Source organism: Cervus canadensis, chromosome X (genome assembly GCF_019320065.1).
Source record: "Cervus canadensis isolate Bull #8, Minnesota chromosome X, ASM1932006v1, whole genome shotgun sequence".
NCBI lineage: Eukaryota > Metazoa > Chordata > Mammalia > Artiodactyla > Cervidae > Cervus > Cervus canadensis.
Window position 1 is genome coordinate 98,230,674 of NC_057419.1, and position 24,465 is coordinate 98,255,138.

Genomic DNA, 24,465 nt, shown 5'->3' on the forward strand with positions numbered 1-24,465 from the left:
TAAACATATACTGTGGCAGTTTTTTTCCATACTATTTAGTTCTATTTTGTTGAGAGAAGGAATGAAAACTTCATTTTAATGGGGCCTTAACTGAGCAACAGTAATTACAGCATCTTCTCACACGTCAGAAAATAACAGTTACTACATACTGGGTTTCCTATTTTACTAACATCTTTTCTCATGTAAGTAACTAGATAAGAGGATGAGGGGGCCTAGCATTGAACTTTTGAGCCAACCAGGGCCTTGGAAACCATCTACACACAAATTCTTCATGTGACGCTACTACATCTCTAGGCCTTCTGCCTTTAGAGGTATCCTCATTCAGTAACAGCAGCCACTGTGCCAACCAGGCAGTACAAACCACTAAAGCCAAGGTGAGTTCTGCGAGGCTAATTTGCCATGTGACTTGGATGCCTGGGAAAGGAGTCTTTCAATCTATTCAGCTGCCCCAGTGGATAAGTGCCAATGATGTGCTGCCTGTGTCCACTCTAGGACGTGCCAGACACATCACTAACATCTGTTTGGGAAAAGGGTTTTTTAAACTGCTATTTTTCATTCATTTTTTTCTAGTTGTTTTCCAAAGTCATGCTGCAATCATTTCATGTGTAAAGCTAGTAATCCTTGCCTCAAAGGAGTTTTGTGAATATTAAGTGAAAGAAACTGCACAAGCACACTTCTGGGAATTATCAGGGGCTATGCAAATGCAATGGAGAAGGCAATGACACCCAACTCCAATACTCTTGCCTGGAAAATTCCATGGACGGAGGAGCCTGGTAGGCTGCAGTCCGTGGGGTCACTAAGAGTCGGACACGACTGAGCGACTTCACTTTCATTTTTCACTTTCATGCACTGGAGAAGGAAATGGCAACCCACTCCAGTATTCTTGCCTGGAGAATCCCAGGGACGGGGGAGCCTGGTGGGCTGCTGTCTATGGGGTCGCACAGAGTCAGACACGACTGAAGTGACTTAGCAGCAGCAGCATGCATGCATGCAAATGTAAAGTAGTATGAAACAGGGGAAGTGCAGCTTGTGTATTTAGGTGAGGGATAAGCTGTCAAAGAGGGGGGCTTTGTTGGATTTTTAGTGGTTTTATCCCTTTTTGTTCAGGTACAAAATAAAAATTCCTAGCTAATTTTTAATATGCTTTAGTGCTTGCAAGCTGAGCATTTTATACCTAGCAGGGCAAGGCAGATTGTTCTCAGCCAGGAATGCCTCCTTCAATGTTGAGGAAGGTGTTAATATCCTGCTTGGTGGGCCCTGGTCTTCCGAACTCTTCTTCAGAAAGCTTTCAGGGGCAAGAGATTGCCTAGTATCTTAAATGTAATGTCTGGCAGTGGTTCACAAGTCAGAGATTCTCAAAAATGAAGTTATATGAAAGGATTTACAAACAAAGCTCACTGAACACACCTATGGTCCGTCTTTTATGGAACGAGATGGGTTAACAAATAAAACTATGTGTATCAAAGAATTTGCATTATGTGAATGAATAATGAAATGAATAATTCAAGAAACCCAGAATGAGCAGCTAATATTCAAATATGAAAAGAGAAATGCAGAGAAAGAGGAATAAATAAATCTGAAAACACAACTTACCCTCTTAATAGACTCATTCTCCAAGGAGTGTGAATTATATTTGGAAGTTGGTGCTGAGGCCATACTGGAAACTCTACCAAGAAAGACAATGAATTCAAGAAATCAACAAAATTGTATGCAATTTCAAACATACTGCAATTGAGTACAAACAGGAGGACACTTGACAGGCCCTGTTTCCCTCATAGGAATGAGACACGTGAAGGACCAACCACAGCACAACTCATGGGAAAGAGCTCCAATGAAGGCGCAGGGAACCATGAAGAAACAGAGAAAGGGGAGTTCAGCAGAAGACACCACACGTGTTCCTGTCATCAGAGAAAACTTAATGTTTATTAATTACACAACAGGCTTCAAACGTCCATACTTCTTAATTTGTAAAGACAATTAAGAGACAGCCAAGCAGAGAGAGAAAAAGGACAGACCATTGAACTTACACTTCTTTCCTCTTTAATAGTTCTGTCTTCTCTCAATTAAGGCAAGTTAAAGTGGCATGGATTTGATGGAAATCAAACTAGTAGGATTTTATTGATCAGCACCTTCTAGGGAATGTATATATTTCATTAAATAAGGCATATTCATCCCAGTTCAGACATAAATGACTTCCCTGGTGACTCAGACAGTAAAGCATCTGCCTACAATGCTGGAGACCTAGGTTCGATCCCTGGGTTGGGAAGATCCCCTGGAGAAGGAAATGGCAACCCACTCCTGTATTCTTGCCTGGGAAATCCCATGGACAGAGGAGCCTGGTGGGCTACAGTCCATGGGGTTGCAAAGAGTCGGACACAACTGGGCGACTTCACTTTCTTTCTTTCAGACATAAATGAAGCCATCATATGCAGAACACATACAATTACCTTGTTAACTCAGGGGTTTACTTAGACTTTTGAAGATTATAGCAACAACAGGAAACTAAGCAATGCTTTGGCTATTTTATTTATCAAAGTTAATGACAGAGAGATACATATGAAGTCACTGGTGGTTAAACCATATTCAGTTTAGCAAGACAATTGTGAATATTTATAGAATTTTTTTTTTTTTGCTGGGCTTATTAAAAGACCAACTAACAAAATCTGGCATGGAGAACACTACTACCACTTGGCACAAAACTTGGAATTTGATAGCTGTGTGCTGCTGGTCAGTGTCCTAAAGAAATGCCTGAGAAAGGTGACAAAAGATGCAGATGAAGGTACCCATCAGGACAAAGATGCAGCGAGACAGCCAGGTGAGAACAATCTTACAAGATTAGAGACTCTGGGCTTCCGCCACCAGAGCTCAGCTTTCCAAGGGCAAGGGTGGGGGTCCATTTGGGTCATGGCTATCTCCTGGCACACAATGACATTCATAACTATTTGGTGAATGAAAATGACTGATTATGTGCAAAATACATGCTACTGTGAAACATCACTACACTGTCACCTTGTATATTTGGTTCACCAAATCCCAGAACACTGGAACTAGGAAACTGCTGAGGCTGAAACATGAACAATTAGGGGAAAATAAAATATGTCTTTATACAAAGGAATACTAAACTTAAAAAACCTGATACTATTAAGAGGTAGCACAATGTAAAATTAGAAATAACTTTTTAAAAAAGATTAATGAATATCTCTAGAATGAATTAAATTCAGACAAAATAGCCTTGAAAAACCACTCTAACCATAAATCCAAACCCAATCAAAATAACCCATTATTCTCTGAGACAGCAGAGTGGATGAGATGGAGAGGATAGATAAGGTCAGATGTTTCTGCCCTGAAATTATTCTATCAACTAAACAATATTACATATTTTGGGGATTTTTTAATTAAGATATAAAATTACTTTTAGTAATCATATGCTCTAACATTTTTATAAGTCAACATCTTCAAACACATGTTAATTATTACTGTCAAAGATCACCAGCCCAGGTTGGATGCATGAGACAAGTGCTTGGGCCTGGTGTACTGAGAAGACCCAGAGGGATCGGATAGAGAGGGAGGTGGGAGGGGGGATCGGGATGGGGAATACATGTAAATCCATGGCTGATTCATATCAATGTATGACAAAAACCACTACAATATCGTAAAGTAATTAGCCTCCAACTAATAAAAATAAATGAAAAAAAAAATAAATTATTACTGTCAAGTAAATGTAAGACATTTCAAACGTTGGGCTATATAATCGACTCAGTCTTCACCAGTCTGCTTCTAAACCGTAAAAGAAAGATAAATCTTCCTGTTTTCTTCAATCCTCATTAAGAAAAAAAACTCAATTTAAAATGAACTAAATATAACAGAGGAAAGTCTTCCTTTTTTCCTTATTTTTTACTACCTAATTGAGCTATAACTCACATACTATACAACACACCCGTTTCAAGTGAACAACTTAATGGGACTGCACAACCATCATCACAATCAGTTTTAGAACATTTTCACCACCACCACCCAAAACCCCATACCCATTAATAGTCACTGTCACTCCCCATTCCCCCAGCCTTGATCACAAATTTGCTTTCTATCTCTACAGGTTTGCCCATTCTGGACATTTCATATAAACAGAATCAAATAATGTGCTGTCTTAATGTCTAAAGCCTGCAGATGTAGAGTTATCCTAGAAACTGCTACTATTAAAAGCTGAACTGAGTGCAGAACTGAGAAATCCAAGGGTCTGGGTAACATGGGTTAGTTCCATGATGAGATCTGCTTTCAGATCTCATCAGTGAACCTTTCTTTGTTGAAGGGTTCCAATGGACCCCTGAAATGTACACAAGCTGGAGCAGTGTGATGCTGGACAGCATGGGTATTGAGCTGACTCCGTTCAAATCCCAACGTTGCAAGTCATATATTTGACCTTGAGCAGATTATTTCACTTCTCTGGGCTTTGGTTGCTATTACCTCTATCTTATTACAGCACAGTTGGGCAAAATGAAGCAATATACCGAAGGGCTTAGAACAGTGCCTGGTATATTTGTTAACAAATTATTAGCATCCTTTTAAATAATGAGAGGATAATAACTGAATACTGATGCCATAAGCAATTCTTCTACACATTAGTCTTGATCCCAGAAATACTAGGAAGAAAGCTCACTACTACAGGGATAGTGCTATGGCTGGTGGTAACCTAGCTATAAAGCTTCTCTTGAAAAAGTACATGAAAATACTGTCTCATTAGGAGCCTGGGAAGCAGAGCAGCGCTATGGAAAATGTGCTAGACAGATGAGCACAGGCCCTGGGATGGATCTAACTTATCAAGCATCCATATCTTCATCTGTAAAATATCTGTTGCTCTAAATGGAATTCAATAATAATTAAAAGCTACAGTAAAGTTTACATAGGTCAGGTACCCTTTTGGTTATAGTGTATTTTGCCCCAAACCCCTAAAGATCAGCTTTAATCCTTTTTATTTTAAAAAACATTGAATCTGGGCTACCCCGGCTTTAAAGTGAAAATTGACACTTAATTCCCTATATATATGCTAATTTCAGGAATCTAACCAAAGGTAGACGTCTATCTTTTTTGATCCTGAAAAAAACTTCTGATGATTTAAGGCCAGTCCTCTCCCATTGGGCTTCCCTGGTATCTCAACTGGTAAAGAATCCTTCTGCAATGCAGGAGATCCCGGTTCAATTCCAAGGTTGAGAAAATCCCCTGAAGAAGGGATAGGCTACCCATTCCAGTATTCTTGGGCTTCCCTGGTGGCTCAGATGGTAAAGAATCTACCTGCAATGCAGGAGACTGGGTTTGATCTGTGGGTTGGGAAGATCTCCTGGAGGAGGTCATGGCAACACACTCCCATAGTCTTGCCTGGAGAATCCCCATGGATAGAGGAGCCTAGTGGGCTAGAGTCCATGAGGTCATAAAAAGTCGAACACAACAGATCAACTAAGCATCTCTCCCATTACAGAGAAGATGACAGGAAAGCCTAGAAGGGGTGCAACAAGGCTCTAGCGTGAGTCTGAGGCAGGACCAGCTCCAGACAGGTCTCCTAACATGGCAGTATCCTTTCCACCCACAGACAAGTGCGTCCAAGTGATTTCTATTTCTTTTTTTTTCCAATTATTTTTATTAGTTGGAGGCTAATTACTTCACAACATTGCAGTGGGTTTTGTCATACATTGATATGAATCAGCCATGGAGTTACATGTATTCCCCATCCCGATCCCCCCTCCCACCTCCCTCTCTACCCGATTCCTCTGGGTCTTCCCGGTGCACCAGGCACGAGCACTTGTCTCATGCATCCCACCTGGGCTGGTGATCTGTTTCACTATAGATAATATACATGCTGTTCTCTCGAAATATCCCACCCTTGCCTTCTCCCACAGAGTCCAAAAGTCTGTTCTGTACATCTGTGTCTATTTTTCTGTTTTGCATATAGGGTTATCATTACCATCTTTCTAAATTCCATATATATGTGTTAGTATGCTGTAATGCTCTTTATCTTTCTGGCTTACTTCACTCTGTATAATGGGCTCCAGTTTCATCCATCTCATTAGAACTGGTTCAAATGAATTCTTTTTAACAGCTGAGTAATATTCCATGGTGTATATGTACCAAAGCTTCCTTATCCATTCGTCTGCTGATGGGCATCTAGGTTGCTTCCATGTCCTGGCTATTATAAACAGTGCTGCGATGAACATTGGGGTGCACATGTCTCTTTCAGCTCTGGTTTCCTCAGTGTGTATGCCCAGGAGTGGTATTGCTGGGTCATATGGCAGTTCTATTTCCAGTTTTTTAAGAAATCTCCACACTGTTTTCCATAGTGGCTGTACTAGTTTGCATTCCCACCAACAAAAATATGGAACGCTTCACAAATTTGCGTGTCATCCTTGCGCAGGGGCCATGCTAATCTTCTCTGTATCGTTCCAATTTTAGTATATGTGCTGCCGAAGCGAGCACGTGATTTCTATTTCTAAAGAAAGCAGGTTGATGAGACTGGTCCCAATCTCAGGAGAGAAGGAGTTTTAGACTAAGAAACAGTTAAGAAAACTCATCTAGGCAAGCAATCTTTGGGACCCGCCCCCAACCCCTTCAAATAAAGCTACATAAAGGCGGTATCATTTAAAAATCTTTGAAAGTCACAAAGTGAAAAAGTCACTCAGTCGTGTCCGACTCTTTGCAACCCCATGGACGGCAGTCCATGGAATTCTCTAAGCCAGGATACCAGAGTGGGTAGCCTTTCCCTTCTCCAGGGGATCTTTCCAACCCAGGGATTGAACCACAGGTCTCCCGCATTGCAGGCAGGTTCTTTACCAGCTGAGCCACAAGGGAAGCCCAAGAATACAAATACTGGAGTAGGTAGCCTATCCCTTCTCCAGTGGATCTTCCTGACCCAGGAATCGAACCAGGGTCTCCTACATTGCAGGCAGATTCTTTACCAACTGACCTATCAGAGAAGCCTAAAAGTCACAACATGGCCTCAGTTGTGTCTCTCTAAATTTAAGACAACTAACCTCAATGGTCTCATGGTATCTCCCTCTGTCCCTCCCTCTGTGTCCCTTCACCTCTCTTCCCCCTGTCTCTCTGTCTCTCTGCTCTTTCTACCACCCCCCACACCCGTCTCCCTTCCCTACCACTTACCCCCTTTCAGATAATCTGTTATTACTCTCCACCTCTGGCATACCAGAACACAAGCCCCCAGAAGAGAAGGATTATGGTCTGTCTTATTTAATGCTGCAGTTCCAACCCAGGTGGCTCAGAGGTAAAGAATCTGCCTGCAATGCAGGAGATGCAAGAGACACGGGTTCGATCCCTGCGTCAGGAAGATCCCCTGGAGAAAGAAATGGCAACCCATTCCGATATTCGTGCCTGGAGAATCCCATGGATGGAGGAGCCTGGCAGGCCACAGTCCATAGGGTCACAAAGAATCAGACACGACTGAGCAACTAAACAACAAAGCAGTAACAGCACCTGGTACAGTGCCTGGCAGCCAGTAGGTACTCAATAGGTATTCGTTACAAGAATGAATGAACTGTTGTTTGTGTAATATTTTCTTTAAGTCAGAAATGTATGCAAGCTTAAAAAAGGGGTAGAGCCAACCCTCAGTTAACCAAGATGCTCAAGGCTCCATGGCTCTGCTCATCAGAAGGGCAGCACTGACTTCTCACACTCTGAAACACCATAAAGAACTTGCACCAAAAAGAACTAACATTCTGCACTACAGACTTTGTGCTGGAAGAGATATTGGGTTGGCCAAAAAGTTCGTTTGGGATTTTCCATAAGCTGGTATCAAAAAACCTGAACACACTTTTGGGCCAACCCAGTATTTCAAATTAAGATACAAAGACCTCTTCCCCCATGTCCTTCTTCCAGACTAAGAAACTGCCCTCCTCTCTGTTGCCTATGAAAAATAGGATTTCACAAAATACCTGTAGCAGACGTAACTATAAACACTCTCAAATAAATAAGGGCCAGTTTTACCCTTACTGGAAACATCTCAAAGCAGTAGAATTGGAAAATAAATTTGACCTTCACCTCATTGGGCTTCTGTAAGCAAAATCTAAACTCCAAGAGGAGCTCAGTTGCCATGGTCACCAATTTGCCATCAATGGCCCTCGATTAGGGGTTTTCCTGCACTTGCCATGTACAAACCATGAGGAAAGGCACACAGGCCATCAACTTTGGATTTTATTCGCTGTGCTTTCTTATTCTGTATTGCTGTTTAAATAAAGTTTAAGGATGATCTCTCTCTGGAGGCTCGCTTGAAAGCTTTGGAAACCTACCTAGTCTGCAAACCAACTTCAAAAGGCTGCCAGCGAGCAAGAAGTCATGTGTGAGCAGCTACTGAGCCCAGAATTCCAGGTTTTTCGAAGGGAGCTTTCTTTACTTGGAAGTCCATTTTGAAAAAAAAAAACACCAAATACTTAGGGCCGAGCTGCTCAGTACTCCCAGACCCAATGCTCCAATTTCTGTATAGCCCCTTTGGCTAGCCTGTAATGAAAGTCATGAATATTATCAACCCAGCCATAATTTTAAAAAAATCCACAATTTAAAAAATCATCAATATAATGTCTGACCTCCAGGATAAAGGAGAAAGAAAATGACAGTGATAATAACTTACTTTTCAATACAAATTACACTAGAAACAAAAACACTGCCCCCTCGTTTCCAATTTGGCCTCTAGGGGGAGTTTCGCCCCCAGTGAGAACCACTAGCAGACTTCTGTTCTGCACCTGAATGCAGGACAGGATTTACAAAACTAAGTTATGCTGACTTTTGCATTAAAGTTGCTCTGACTGTAGGCCACCTCGGAGCAAGAAATGAAAAAGATGTGTTGAGATGCCCTCAAACAAACCACCCTGAACCAAAGAGAATTGTTTACACCCCAGCCATTTAGAGACCAGGTACAATCAATTCAATCTCTATACTTGTTCATCCCACATGAAAACAAAGGATGATCTGCAAAAGTAGGAGTTTATTTCATCATATACATTTTTTTACAGATTTCTTTTGATGTGGACAATTTTTAAAGTCTTTATTGAATATCTTTACAATATCGTTTCTGTTGTTTTCACGTTATGCTTTTTTGGCCATGAGGCATGTGGGATCTTAGCCCCCCGACCAGGGATCAAACCCACAGTCCCTGCACTGGGAGGCGAAGTCTTAACCACTGGACTGCTAGGGAAGTCCCTTTATACATTTTTCTTGGAACAAGGGTTGCAAACTTTTTTCTGTGAAGGGCCAGAAACTATTTTAGGCTTTGTGGCAGCCACAGGCAATACGGAAATACAGGGGTGTGGCTGTATTCCAGCATGATTTTATTTACAAAAATGGGGTGCCACTCTGTCTTCAACTATTAAAGTATTTCCAAATGAACTTTCTTCAGCCAAAGTAAATAATAATCATGCCCTTTTAAACTAACATATAAGCCACTAACCCCACCATTCACAGCTTATGCCTTGCAAAAACATACTATGACCAGCTGCAAACTTTGTGTGACACAGTTGAAAAGAGGAAGGGATTCTGTGTTCAGACCAGTTTGGCTTTCAAATCCCAATTTTGTCACTTGATTAATAACAGTCATTCAATCGTGGACAGACTGCAGTTCTCTGTATGTGGGGCATGATACTACCTACCTTCATGGAGTTGCGATAAGAAATGTGTAAAATGCTGGAATAGTAGATTGTAAAGCAGAGGCACTCAAAAACCAGGTCCCTTCCTCTTAGAAAGAGATGCTTTGAACCCATTACTCAAAGTGGCGCTAAGACACTAGGCTGGATTTTCCATAAAACATATGCTATCTAACACTGCCTAACCATTCTGTACACACATTTTCTTTCTTAGATAATCCATATAATCTTGACAAAGCCCTGGACAGCTTTAAATCAGGTTACTCTCAAAGCATGCCTACTTCCATTAAAAAAAGAAAACTCTTGACTCCTAGCCCAGGGATCCCTACGTGGAGATCTTGCCTGTTTACCTTCTATTCTGACTCAAGGATATAAAAATACACTAGAGGTATCAGAGTAGGTCCAACTATAGTTATTCCAAAAGAGTACCCCCATCAATTGTAAGTGGCTTATTGTCCAAATAGACACCTGCAATACATGTGTTAGAGCCTCTCGATTTGTCTCAGGACTCAAGGGACATTGTTTTCACGACTCTTCTTTGGAAATTACAAAATGTTAAATCATATTTCATTTAGAAACTCACTCTTTGTGTCATTTTGATATTTACTATTCATTTTAAAGATCACAATACTTCCACTTCTTTAAATGTTTCAAAGACCTTTTGGCAAAAAAAATACATAATTCAGAATCAGTGAAGAATCCATTTTGAATCATTTTTCCAGTGGTTAGTGATAGATCTGTGCTGATCCATTCAGCCTACTTCTTGGTCCCCTCATGACAAATGGCACATCTTCAAGACAGCTGACTGGCTCCAGTGGCATGTGCAGTGGCCATGGAACAGAGTAACTTTAGAAACACTTCATAACTTGAAATTGGTATGCTGAAGCAACTATTAGGAAAGCCAACTACCATCAGGTTAACTTTTTTTTTTTTAAACATAAAAAGGCAACCTAGTAAAACATACATACATTTAAACAAATCATTAAATTCACCAATGGATTTTGTAACCACCAAATACCTGCCAGTAAACAAAGTTTTAAAATAGGAACAAGATCAAGTTCCCCATCCACCTGCCAATTCCCAAACTCATGCAGGAACCCAGCTGATCCATCTGCTCCATGACAGAACTGTATTTGGTTGAACTATTTTCCCCTGGGAGAAACTATTCCCCAAAAGTATATTTTCAATTTATAATTGAAAAGGACCTTCTTACGCAAAAGTTAAAATGGCAATTGTTGAAGGTAAAACCCATATGAAGAGCCACAGCTATATCAGTGATGAAGGTGCCAGTTCAGAACACTGAACTTCCCACGGACCTTCCCAGACAGGGCATCACTGACAAAGAATCCAACAGGAATTAGCACTAGAGGGGAAGGATCAGAAAGAAACTGAAGAGCCGATGTGCAATTTCTAGAAAAACAAAGAAAGGAGAGAAGGTTGGAGATGACAACCTGCCATTGGGCTCAATTCCTTTCAAGCATGTTCACTGGGAGGAGAAGTAAGAGCTGTGTTAGCACTGGGTCTTTAGGTACCTGCTTCATGACAGAGGACGGGTCTGCCCATGTACACACGTACACCCACAACACACACATGCTTCATTTCTCTGTATGCTGCATAAATTCCTAACATTTCACTTCTTGTGCTGTACTGTAATTACCTATCTGATGACATTTTGCATCTCTCTGGTAAATCAGAGCTTCAAAATATGTGGAGAAGGTGGATAATGGATGAAAATGGAGGCAATGCTACCATTTGAGATGAAATGAAATCACAGGGTTGTCAACACTCTAATTCAAGCAGCAAGGGGGGAAAAGACAAAATAATGGATGGGTGTCTGGGGCTGCTGAAACAAAGAACCACAAACTGGATGCTTAAAACAGAAATTTCTTCCTGCACGGTTCTGGAGGCTACAAGTCTGCAATCAGGACATTGGCAGGAGCATGCCCCCCACCCCATCTCACCCCTGGAAGGCTCTAGGGCAGAGAGGAACTTTCTTTGTCCCCTCTAACTTCTGCTGGTTGCTGGTAATCTGGAGAATTGTTTTATGTAATCAAGATTGCCAGGAAAAATATCAACAACCCCAGATATACAGATGATACCACTCTAATGGTAGAAAGCGAAGAGGAACTAAAGAGCTTCTTGATGAGAGGGAAAGAAGACAGTGAAAAAGCTGGCCTAAACTCAACATTCAAAAAACTAAGATCATGGCATCTGGTTCCATCACTTCATGTCAAATATATGGGGAAACAATGGAAACAGTGACAGATTGATTTTCTTGGGCTCCAAAATCACTGTGGATGGTGACTGCAACCATGAAATTAAAAGATGTTTGCTCCTTGGAAAGAAAGCTATGATAAACCTAGACAGAGTATTAAAAAGCAGAGATATCACTTTGCCAACAAAGGTCCGTCTAGTCAAAACTACAGTTTTTCCAGTAGTCATGTACAGATGTGAGAGTTGGACCATTAAGAAGGCTGAGCACTGAAGAATTGATGCTTTTGAACTGTGGTGCTAGATAAGACTCTTGAGAATCCCTTGGACTATGAGATCAAACCAGTCAATCCTAAACGAAATCAACCCTGAATATTCATTGGAAGGACTGATGCTAAAACTGAAGCTCCAATACTCTGGCTACTTGATGTGAAGAGCTGACTCTTTGGAAAGACCTTCATGCTGGTAAAGATTGAGGGCACGAGGAGAAGGGGGTGACAGAGGATGAGATGGTTGGATGGCATCATTGACTCAACAGACATGAGTTTGAGTGAACTCCAGGAGATAGTGAAGGACAGGAAAGCCTGGTGTGTTGCAGTCCATGGGGTCACAAAGAGTTGGACATGACTGAGCAACTGAATGACAACACCAAAAACAACTCCAGAGCATGGTGAGAAATTCTAAAAAAATAGAGATAAGTCTTCAAGGAGCTAGCAGCTGAGGTGGGAAGATGAATAAGTATAAGACAAGTTAAACAGCAATAAAGACAATGAATAGGTATAAGTTAAATACACAAAGCAAACTGGTTTCCATTTACTGATTATCTGCTATGTGCCAGGCACTGCTCTAAGCACAGATGAACTCCTTCAATACTGTCAACAACCTCATAAGCCAACTACTAATACTCCTTCATATGAAAACACACAACCCTGAGAAAAAAGGAAGGTTAAATGTGTCCACTAAAAACGTTTGCAGTTGGAAATCAAACCCAGGCAGCCTGGTCCTTGTCACCACTATACCCACTAACAGATGTCTGTTGCTCTAAATTCTCTAATTGATGATCAAATTAAAAAATGAAAATGTTATGCCTCCTGCTTACACAGCTGAATAAAATTTTTTTTTGGAATTCCATTTCTATGTAATAAAAATTGATGGTCACAAAAAAAGAACATTAGCCTTCATTTTAAGCATAATTAACCAAACAGTGACTACCCCCGCCCCCCCGCCACAAATCCATGTCTGTGAGACCCTGAGGCAGTATATTCCCCTTGTTTAACTGCCATAGTACTCTGTATCATGAAAGAGTCTTTTCAAACTATATTTAAAAAGAAGGATAAAGTTTAATGAGGGTTCAAACGTCTATTAGAGCACATGTAGCTAGATGAGTTATTCTACAAAGCTGTCCCTTTGGATGGTATGCACTTATTCCAGCAACACAGTCACTATGAAAAATATTCTTCCAATTCTTTTGAAATTGCTTTTTGAGCTTAAAGCTACATAAGACACCATCTCATGAATTTTTACCATATCTCAATTTTTAAACAAAAAACAATGCTTCCCACAGCATGAGTGCCCATTATCTTTAATAGAGGAGGCGCAAAATGATTTTATCCTGAAGCCAAATGCCAAGTCCCTACTCACAGGATATTCTGTAAAAGTTGTCATGGTCTCTGAAGGCAATTCCAAAGAACAGTTCCAAAAATGGGTTGGATAATTTTGATTTGGAGCTACCTGTCCCTTCTCTACAAGGGCTAGAAGAAAAAGCAGCAAGTGGGGTTTTCCAATGTTGCCTGCTGCTGCTGCTAAGTCGCTTCAGTCATGTCCGACTCTGTGCGACCCCATAGATGGCAGCCCACCAGGCTCCCCCATCCCTGGGATTCTCCAGGCAAGAACACTGGAGTGGGTTGCCATTTCCTTCTCCAATGCGTGAAAGTGGAAAGTGAAAGTGAAGGGCTCAGTTGTGTCCAACTCTTAGCGACCCCATGGACTGCAGCTTACCAGGCTCCTCTGTCCATGGCAGTTTCCAGGCGAGAGTACTGGAGTGGGGTGCCATTGCCTTCTCCGTCCAATGTTGCCTAGGGTCTCCCAATTGTTAAAAATGCTGGGCTTCATGCTCCTTAATTAGTCCTAATTTATCAATACAAGGGCAGGTTGACCTTGAAAGTTAACAGAGCTCAGCAGCAGGACTAGTAGCCTGGGCAACAGGTCCTTTGCCATAGTAGTTGAAGGAGTGTCTAAAGGGAATCTACAAAGACTGGCTTCATTAAAAAGCCTTGGAATTTCAGAAAGAGAGACCTGCGGTTGTATATTATCATATATGTAACAGATCGCCAGTCCAGATCCAATGCATGAGACAGGGTGCTCAGGGCTGGTGCACTGGGATGACCCAGAGAGATGGGATGAGGAGGGAGGTGGAAGGGGGACTCAGGATGGGGAACACATGTACACCCATGGCTGATTCATGTGAATGTATGGCAAAACCACTACAATACTGTAATTAGCCTCCAATTAAAATAAATAAAAAAAAGAGAGAGAGAGAGACCTGCAGTGACTCAGAGCATGGACAATGGTATCTTCCTACTAGGGGCAGTTACCTATTATTCCAGCCACAAATACAAATGGCTATCCATCCCTGCTCTACACACACACATACACACACACACACCCTCATCAAGAACTTGGCACTATTAGCAGGTAGGAAGCTTTGATAGATATAGAAGAAATAATCTAAGAAAAAAGGCAGAAATAAGGCAAGGAGATGAAGAGGAACCAAAAGCAGTGTCAAGAGAATGGCAAAGAAAGAAGGTAAAGAAATTCCAGTACCCTAAAAATGACACGTATGAATCTGACACAGAATTGCCATGGCTTTTGAAGGAGCAAAACAGTCGGCCCTCCATACCTGTGGATGCATAACCCACAGATATGGAGGGCTGATTATGCGACTTGAGCATCCACGGATTCTGACATTCACAACGGGTCCTGCAAACAAACCCCTGTGAATACTGAGGAATGATTGCATGTGCTGCTGTAGAGGAAAAAAAAAAAAAAAAGAATTCCCAAGCTCCAGTTGGAAATTCTACTATCAACACAAGGAGAAAAAGCTGGGTACTGGTGGTTGATAAAAGTATGAATGTGATGATATGTAGTCAACAGGGCTATTCTTGAGGTATACTATCTTCCTGAAGGTTATATCTGAGACATAGCTTCTACAAACATAATTGAACATCTAATAATGATTTTTTTAAAAATCTCAGCAATCTAGGAATAGATAAGGTAACCTATGGAAAATCTATAACTAACTCTACTTAATGGTGAAAGATGCAATGTTTTCCCACTAAGTGTGGGAACAAGGCAAGGTTAGTTGCTCTTATTGCTTGCATTCAATATATTTTAGAGATCCTAGCAACTTTAATAAGACAAGAGAAAGAAATAAAATATATAAAACACTAGAAGGAAGAATTGAAATTGCATTTGCAGACAACATGATCATTCATATAAAAAATCCTAAGAACACTACAGAAAAACTACTAGAACTAGTAAATTTACTAGTAAGTAAAGTAAGTCTGCATGATATAAGTCTGCATGATATACATTATCAAATTAAAAATTATATTTGTATCAATGAAAAGTGACAGTGTTAGTCACTCAGTCATGTCCAACTCTTTGCGACTCCATGGACTGTAGCCCACCAGGCTCCTCTGTCCATGGAATTCTCCAGGCAAGAATACTGGAGTGAGTAGCCATTCCCTTCTCCAGGGCATCTTCCCAATCCAGGGATTGAACCCAGGTCTCTGCACTGCAGACAGACTCTTTTTCATCTGAGCCACCAAGGAAGCCCCATTTATATCATTAGCAATGAACAAATGAACACTGAAGTATAAAAATATCATCTGCATACATAAAAGTGAAATATTTAGGGATATATTTAACAAAATGTACACGAGATCCATACACTGAAAACTATAAAGCACTGCTGAGAGAAATTAAAGGCCTAAATACATCGACAAACATATCATGCTCACAGATGGGAAGACTCAGTATTGTTATGTCATCAATACTGATCCATAGATTCAACACAATCTCTATCAATTCCCAATAGGCTTTGTCATAGGAACTGACAAGATGATTCTGAAATTTATATGAAAAAGCAAAGGACCAAGAATGGCCAAAATAATCTTGAGGGATGGGAAATAAAAAAGAACTAAGTTGGAGTACTTCCATTACCCAATTTCCAGACTTGCAATACTTCAGTAATCAAGACTGTGTAGTTCTGGCCTAATATTAGACATAGAGATCAAGAGATCAACAGAACAAAATGAGTCCAGAATTAGGTCCATCTTTTGGAGGTCTTAGGAATGGTCAATGGTCTAGTCTTTTACACAAATGATGCTGGAACAATTTGACATTCATATGGAAATAAGTGAATCTTGACCCTTACTTGACACAACATACAAAATTAACTTGAAATGAAGCACATAAGTATTAGTTTTATACTGCTGCATACAAACTTAGTAGCTGTAAACAACACGTTAATTTTCTCACGGTTTGTATGGGTGGTGGGTCAGAAGTTCAGGCATGTCTTAACTTCATCCTCTGCTCAAAGTCTCAGAAGGCTGCATACTCAAGGGAAGCAATTACACAGGGTATAAACATGGTGGGGCAGCAATCGGGGGACCACCTTTGGGTCAACCTACCAAAACAGGTCTAAACAAAGAGCTAAAACTGCAAAAGTCTAGAGGGAGACACATGGGGAAATCTTTGTGAACTTACATTAGGCAAAAGTTTTTTAGAGAACACAAAAAGCGTAAACCATAAAAGAAAAAACCCAATAACTGGACTTCATCAAAATTAAAAATCTTTGCTCTTTCAAAGGCACAGCTAAGAAAATGGAACAGTAAACCACAGTCCAGGAGAAAATACTTGCAAATTACCTACCTAAGGCCTTGTATCCAAAATACATAAAGAACTAACGGACAATCCAATAAGAAACAGGCAAAAGATCTGAACAGACACTTCATCAAAGAAGATACGAATGGTCAAAAAGCACATGAAGACATATTCACCATCATTAGTCATTAGGAATATGCAAAATAAAACCTCAATGAGCTACTATGACACACCCACTGGAATGGCTGCAATTTAACAGGACAGACAATAACAAATGTTGGTGAAAATGTGATCCAAGCAGAACTCTCATACTTGACTCTGCCACTGGGATGGGAATGCAAAATGGTGCAGACACTTTGGAGAACAGGGTGACAGTTTCCTGTAAAGTACAAGAAAGTACCCTAAGCATATGGCCCAGCAATGCCACATTTAAGTGTTTGCACAAGACAAATGAAAACATGAATCCACCCAAAGACTTGTAAGAAAATGCTCAAGGCAGTTTTACATTCATAATTGCCAAAAACACTGAATTAACTCACACGTTCATGAACTAGTGAACAGACATATTGTTATAGCCATACTATGGAATAGTACTTGGCAAAAGAAAGTCATAACTGCTGATATATGATGAATGACAAAACATGGATGAATATTAAAAGCTTTACACTAAATGAAAGAAGCCAACCACACAGTGCAATCTATCTAAACCCACCCTCGACACACAAGAACTACCAGTGTTCAGACCACGTTCTCTGACCATCATGCAGCTAACTTAGAAATCACTGTTAAACATTTACTTAGAAATCGTATTTGTAAATTTAAACCAAACTTCTAAACAACTCACAGGTGAATGAAATAATCACAATGGAAATCAGAATACATTAGAACTAAATAATAGTAAAAAGACTATGTTTTGAAACATCCAAGCAGCAAAATAAGAAAGAAGAAAGGAGAAAATGTAGAAGAGAGAGATTTCCAGGGTATATTTTAAGTGAAGAAAGCAAGAGCCTGAAGAGTGTATGTAGTATGCTTTTTTGGTGTAAGAAAAGGGAGGAAATGCAATGAGTGTGTGTATGTGTACGCATGCACACCAGCTCAAATTTGCAAAAGAAAATAGAAGAATGAACTGAAAACTAATAACATTGATTAGAGTGGCTAGGAGAAACAGCATGCCTGGCAGGAGATATGAGTGAAAGGAAAGCTTTTCAGAATATACCTTGATATTAATTTGACTTTCAGATTATGCAGTTTCATTAACATTAATCAGAAAGAAGCTTGAGAATATAATTATGCTCATTCTTTTCTACACAGTGACAAACCTCATACTGCATAACCACAACCGACAAACCTTTGGTAAGACTCATCAAGAAGAAAAGGAGAAGGCACAAGTAAACAAAATGAAGATTTAAGAATGAAAAGACAGATGTAACTACAGACATGGTAGCTAGTAAGTGGTAGTTTGAAGCATTTCTACACCAAAGCACCAGGCACGGCTGGCTCTGGGGCAAGTTCTACTAAATATTCAAGGAACAAACAACTCCAATTTTATACAGTTTTCCAGAGACCAGAAAAAGGGAATGCTCTCATTCACTTTATAAGGCTAGCAAAAAGGCACTAAACTAGGCAAAGACAGTAAGTAAAGCAAAATTAAAGCACAATCTCACTCACAAATACAGATGTAAAAATTCTGAAGAAAACATTACCAAACCAACCCAGCAGTAAGAAATAACGTCTATGCCAGCCATGCAAACCTGGTTAATGCTACCAAGTTATATGAGAAAATCCCTTAAGATAGCCCATCGCATCAACCGGTTTAAAGGGTCGGGGACAAATCTCCATAATGGCAGAGATGGGGGTTGATAAGATTCAATATCCATTTAGACCAAACACCCCCACCCCCGAAAAAAAGGGCACTAGAAATGTGCCTATGCAAACCCTAAAGTCAACATAACACTTTGTGGTGAAATTCAGAGAACATCATGCCTTCTCTACTACAGATCCTGGGCCCCACCTCAAACCTATTGAATCAGAATCTCCAGGTTAGCTGCCAGGGAATGTGGAGTTTGGGAACCACCCTCCGGTGATTCTGGAGCACAGGCTCCTCAGAGTCCCAGCGCGGCTGCCAGCATCCTTGTCACCTGCCTGCAAGAGGAAGCCTGTCCCTGTCCCCTGGAGTCAGAATCTGCACTTCAGCCCCAAGGCCGCAGGTTTTCGGCGCTAGAGAAGCTGGGGACAGCTGCTCTGGAGCTGGGTGGCCCACCAGAATCTCCCAAAACACTTTTTCAAAATGAGGAGGTCTGATCTCTACCACCCCTCGCCGCCACCACCATCAAATAAATCTGAATGTCTGGGTGGGGCCAAGGCATCGGGTCCTTAAGGCTCCCCAGGTGATTCTAATGAGCAGCCAGGGGGACAAACCATGGGGTGGCAGGCCCACAGCAAAAGGGAGCAGCCATCTGGGGGCTCTGCTGAGCCAGAGGAGAGGCGTCCCTTGAGTCCTTTGAAGATGCCCCCAAGAAAGAAGCTTGCATTCCTCACCTCTGCCGACTACGACTTCTCAGTGTAGCTTGCCAAGCTGAGGCCCAGAGAGGAAGTCTCGGTAAAGAAATGGGGATGTTGTGAGGATCCAAATGAGATGTACAGAAGGGCACAACAGGCAGAGGGCTCCGCACCATGTACAGCGACCGTCCAAGCAACTTACTGCCCAGGCGGCGGAGGCTCCAACTGCTCTTCCGGCCTCGACAGCAAATCTGATGACATCATCAGCAAATCAAGGCCAAAATGTATCTCTCAAAGCTGCGCTGTCCAAAGCTGGAGCCACTGGCAAGCGGAACTTGAAACATGGCTAGTCCACACTGAGGCCTGCTGCAGATGTAAAATACATGCTGGATTTCGACAACTTCATGCAAATAAGACGAGGGGAGCATCTCACTGTCCTACTGATTACATGTTGAATTAATATTTTGGACATATTGGGCTGAATAACATACATTATAAAATTGACTTCATCTGTCTTTTTTTGATGTGGCTACTAGGAAGACGGATGACACATGTGGCTTGAGTTATTTTTCAAATGAACAGCGTGGTCGGTCCCAAAGGATCAGGAAGCAAGTGGGGCTGTGAACTGTTACTCAGATCACACTTCTCGAAATGTAATTTACATACAGATCAGCTGGGGGTCTTCTTCACCTGCAGATTCTGGTTGTGCAGGTCTGCGGGGGCCTAAGAGTTTGCACGTCTCCTAAGTTCCCAGGGACAGGGGCATCAGAACAATTTTATTAACAAGGAAAAACTGTTTTGTGGAGCAGACCTGACGGGAGGCTCTGGAGAAAGGATCGGGTCACTTCAGAGTTGATAATAGCGAAGAAAGGAAATGGCCAGCAGGGTCATACTCAGCCTCAACTTGAAAAAATCAGTTGTTAGGCCTCACAGCAAGGGCTACAGAGAGGTGAGGGCCAGCTCCGACTGCCCTCCATCTGGGACTCCCACTCGCTCCGACAGACCCAGCAGCACTGCCTCGCTCGAGGCAACTCAGGACCAGGAAGCTCAAAATGGAACTCCGACTGGGGGCTCTTCTATCCTTCCTGCCACAGTGACAAGGACTGCACCCTCCTGGGTGCTCTGAAACCAAGTGCAAATCTTTCTTCTTTCTTCTCATGGTGATGCATGGATGGTACTGACCCATCTCGGTCAGGGGCACTGCTGCACAGTAGGGACATTTCCAGTCAAACAGCTCGGCTGATTCCAGGCCCGCTGGAATGAACCCTGACAGCTCTGTCCCCACCTAAGTCACCCCAGGGCCACAAAGGAACTTGAGGGTCATACAAGGGCATATCAATCCCCTCTACCTGATGCTAAGAATCCCCTTTATGACCCACCCCACCCCCTGAAGGTGAAAGCAGGACAGCCCGGGGGGTTAGCCCATTGCGCTGGGAGAGGCTCTGGGAAGCACACAGTGGCCTCCTTCTCACAAAACGCCCAAGGACAAGATAGCAACATGTAACAGTTATCACAAGCTGAAGAAAGGCATCCTGTGCAGCCAAGGTCTGAAGGCAGGGCAGGAGAGCTAAATGAGTTACTTTTATTTTTACTTTCAATTATTACCCTTCAACTTCCCTTACTCCTTCCTACCCGCCCCCACCTGCCCCCAACACATCAACGAGCAAAGCAAAAAAACGAACCTAAACTCAAACTTCCAGTGACAATAGTCCCCAAAGAAATGGGTGGGCAAACAACCCATGGGATCTCTCCCCCAACAGGACTCAGAGCTTTCTTATTCACTGGCTAATTGATCATGGAAAGAAAGACTAAGCAGGAGCTCCCTTTCATCTAGTACCAGGGAACAGGATCTTTAGACCAACCATAATTTGTTGAAATGAACACACCCCAACAATTCTAAGCTATGCGCCCTTGTCCAGCTCAAGTCAAAGAATGTTCACTAAACATCTCCTGCGTGCATGGAGCATGTTAGGGTTCTCTTGCCCAGAAAACTGTCTCCAACCTCAGCTTATAGTCATCTCAAGATACTGAGAAACATTCAAAGAGCACTTGGCCCCCATCCTCTTGGAAGGGAAGGTGCGGTGGACCTGGAGAGCAATGAGTCCCTGGACTGCTTCCAACCTGAGCCCCAGGAGTGGAGGAACTCGGCACGGCATCAAGCTGCATTGAGAAGCTGAGGTAAGGTGTTGATCTGAAAAATGAAAGCCTTCCATTCTGAGACAGAAGAGGCAGGCAATATTCCCTGGTGCAGAGATGACCTCACTATTGCCCTGGGATTGTTGGTGACACAGCACTATCATTTTAGGAATCAACAAAATGGAAACTCACACAGTGTACCAGTGGCTTCAGGTCCATCTGAGAGAGTCAACAAAACATGTGCATGTTTCAGTGCTGACAGAAGTGGGCTTGGGCAAAGCCATCACACCCCCAGCGAGGATGCGCCAAGTAGCAGAAGGATGCTGCCCTCTCACACCAGTTCTCCAAATAGCAGTGGCTTACATAACACATGGATGCCATAATAATAATAATGCCCTACAGTCAGCAAAGGATGCTGATGCACATTGGCTCCCCTGAAGAGCTCTGGGATCTTGGTGGTGCAGGCTGCCTTAGCTCTATCTTACAAAGATGAGCCACCTGCAGCGAGGAGAAAAGACTTGTCCAGTATCACAGGGCTAAGAAGGGGCTTTCTGCCATCTCCCACAGACACAAGGCTCCTTTACTCTTCCTTGCTCCTTGGGTAGAAACAGAAAGCACTAGTGCATGATGCCAATTTTCTAAAGAGACGCCTGCCACATTCTTAAAAAGAAAAGGATGCCACCCTCCTGGTGGTCCTGTGGATAAATTCACTGTAAACTTTTAATATGAGAAACCATCCTCTGACTACAGGATGGCAACTGGATCTCACCTGACTAATGCCAACTGGGTCTCCTGGTCCTCTCTGGCTTTCAAAGCAGAGGAGTGGAAAGAAAACCTCTCTTATTCTATTCTTGTCTATAGCAACAAACAAAATACGGGCTCAAGTAATTTCTGAGTCCAAATTGTAAACAGAACTTAGGTGGGCAAGAACTGTGTGCGCTGCTGACAATGTCACCTGAAACTCAATGCTGGGGTCAACAATGAAATGCAGAAAAATGTCTAGGAAATCATGTTCATCGGATTTCCAAACATTTAATGAGACATGGCTAGTATTTTTCTTCTTTAAACGAAAGGAGTCCCACGTAGCTCAAGCCAGTAACAGTTAACATTTCTTGAGTGCCTACTACGTGTAAGATGCTATTATAAGCATCTCATATACCTTATCCTGGAGGCCTGCCAACAACCCTGGGAGGAAGGGACTACTGTTACTATCTTCATTTTATAGATAAGGAAGCCGAGGTACAGAGGTAAGGAGCTCACCCGAAGTTACAAAGCCAATGGTACAGCCAGGATCCAAATCCTGAGTCAACACCTTAAAGACGAACAACAGGGGCTGTCCCCTATCTGCCAAAAAGGAATAATGAACCGAGAAACTAGAAAATAAAGAAAGCAGAACTTCAAAGAGGTCAGAAACAGGGAAGGGCAATTACTAGCAAGTAATGAAAACAACCTCTTATTCTTTTATAAAGTTGAAAAAACTTTAGAAATAACGAGAAACTCTGGCCTTTTGAAATCCTTGGCCACCACTTCAGATTGTTGCAGAAGCCTTGAAGAGGCTCTGCTTTCTCCTTATTTTGCAGTCCTCAATAAGAGCGAGAACCCCATGTTCTTTCAGTGGTTTTTAAAGTAACTACATTTTGTTAATCCTTTCATTTAGGAACAAAGAATATTGGCATATTTTTTGGTAACTTTAATGATTTTTTGGAACCTGTAAAAATGAAAACATTTACTTTGACGCCACTGAACATACAGAAAAGGAAAGAACTGAGAGGGTACTAAGCAGATGAACTTTGTTAAGTTACCATTTTATTGGCACTCTTCTTCTGAGGAAGTTGGGTGCCTCTTGACTCTAGAGCTAATTTCAAAATGAACTAGTTTCTTTACTAAGCACAACACAAGGATTGAGGTTTCCTTCCCAAGGTAGGTTCCCAGTACAAACCAGCATGCAGGAAGAGATAGCTGTGTCAGATAGCTCCCAACCAGCAGACACTGGCATAGGGTTAACAACCAACCCTTAGCTCAGTCAGCAGGGCCTTTCGTAGCAGGAGTGGGGCAGCTACTGAGACAATGAGGGATTAGAAGCTCACTTCCCTGGGTGTTTGAAACCACTTACTATTTGCATGGGGTGGGGCGGAGGGAATGCAAGTAAAAATGAGGCTGTGACAAACTTACCATCCGAGAGGCAATTGCTGGAGAAATGATGACCCCCCCCAAAGGATCTCCTGGATTCAGACAGATTTACTTTTGGATATGGTGATTTGCTTTAATGGAGCAGCAGCTGACCATCTAACACTAGCGATGCTAAGTAATACCCAACCCCCTCACAAGCATGCTGGCCTGCTAGATGGTCATCTCAGAGTTTCAGAGCTCTGTTCTTCCTCACAGTGCTCATCTCCGGTGGAAAATATATTATTGTTTATTTTTTTATTGTCTGCTTCCCCACAAAGAAGCTCTGGAAGGCAGGGACCTCATCAGTGGCTCTGTCTGTTATCTTCCTAGCACTCAGGACTCTACAGGCACTGCATGGGCATTCTGGGTTTAATGAATGAAACCAATGACAACTTGACAATCAATACAACTTAGAACTTTAAGGTAAGGAGACCAATAGTTACTGAACTTACTAGACTCTAGTAAGTCAGACTAGACTTGACCATGCATGCATGGTCAGCTAAGTCATCTCAGTCGTGTCCAACTCTTTGCAACCTCATGGACTCCTCTGTCCATGGAGTTCTCCAGACAAGAATATTGGAGTGGGTTGCCATGCCCTCTTCCAGGGGATCTTCCTGACACAGGGATTGAACTTGCATCTCATGTCTGCTGCATTGGCAGCGGGTTCTATACCACTAGCACCACCTGGGAAGCCCCAGACTTGACCATACTAGACTCTAAAAGCCTCTTCGAATGCTCTCCGCTTTCAAGTACCTTGAGAGACTGTTACACACTGGCAGGACCTCTGGTTTGAACTTACTCCATGCTGTGGAATCTCTTGATGCTACACTGGGTTTTGTGAAACAGTCAAAAAGTCATTCAGAGTCAAATCTAGTGAACAAGTGATCATGCCCAATATATATGTTGGGTGAAAGGAAAATGTGTCTAT

General features: G+C 42.0%; 1 protein-coding gene and 1 non-coding gene across 4 annotated transcripts in view; both read right to left on the reverse strand.

Annotated features, from left to right (window-relative positions):
- The window catches only part of MTM1 (myotubularin 1), a 92,267-nt gene that overhangs the window by 66,574 nt on the left and 1,228 nt on the right, over positions 1 to 24,465 (reverse strand). For all 3 annotated transcript variants that reach the window (XM_043458724.1, XM_043458723.1, XM_043458722.1), the window contains exon 2: positions 1,594 to 1,666. In XM_043458724.1, the coding sequence (XP_043314659.1) occupies positions 1,594 to 1,610 (17 nt within the window). In that variant the 5' untranslated portion in view covers positions 1,611 to 1,666. The remainder of the gene's footprint in view (positions 1 to 1,593; positions 1,667 to 24,465) is intronic.
- On the reverse strand, positions 6,359 to 6,465 carry LOC122436259. Its single transcript, XR_006267993.1, has one exon. It is a non-coding gene; the product is annotated as a U6 spliceosomal RNA (small nuclear RNA).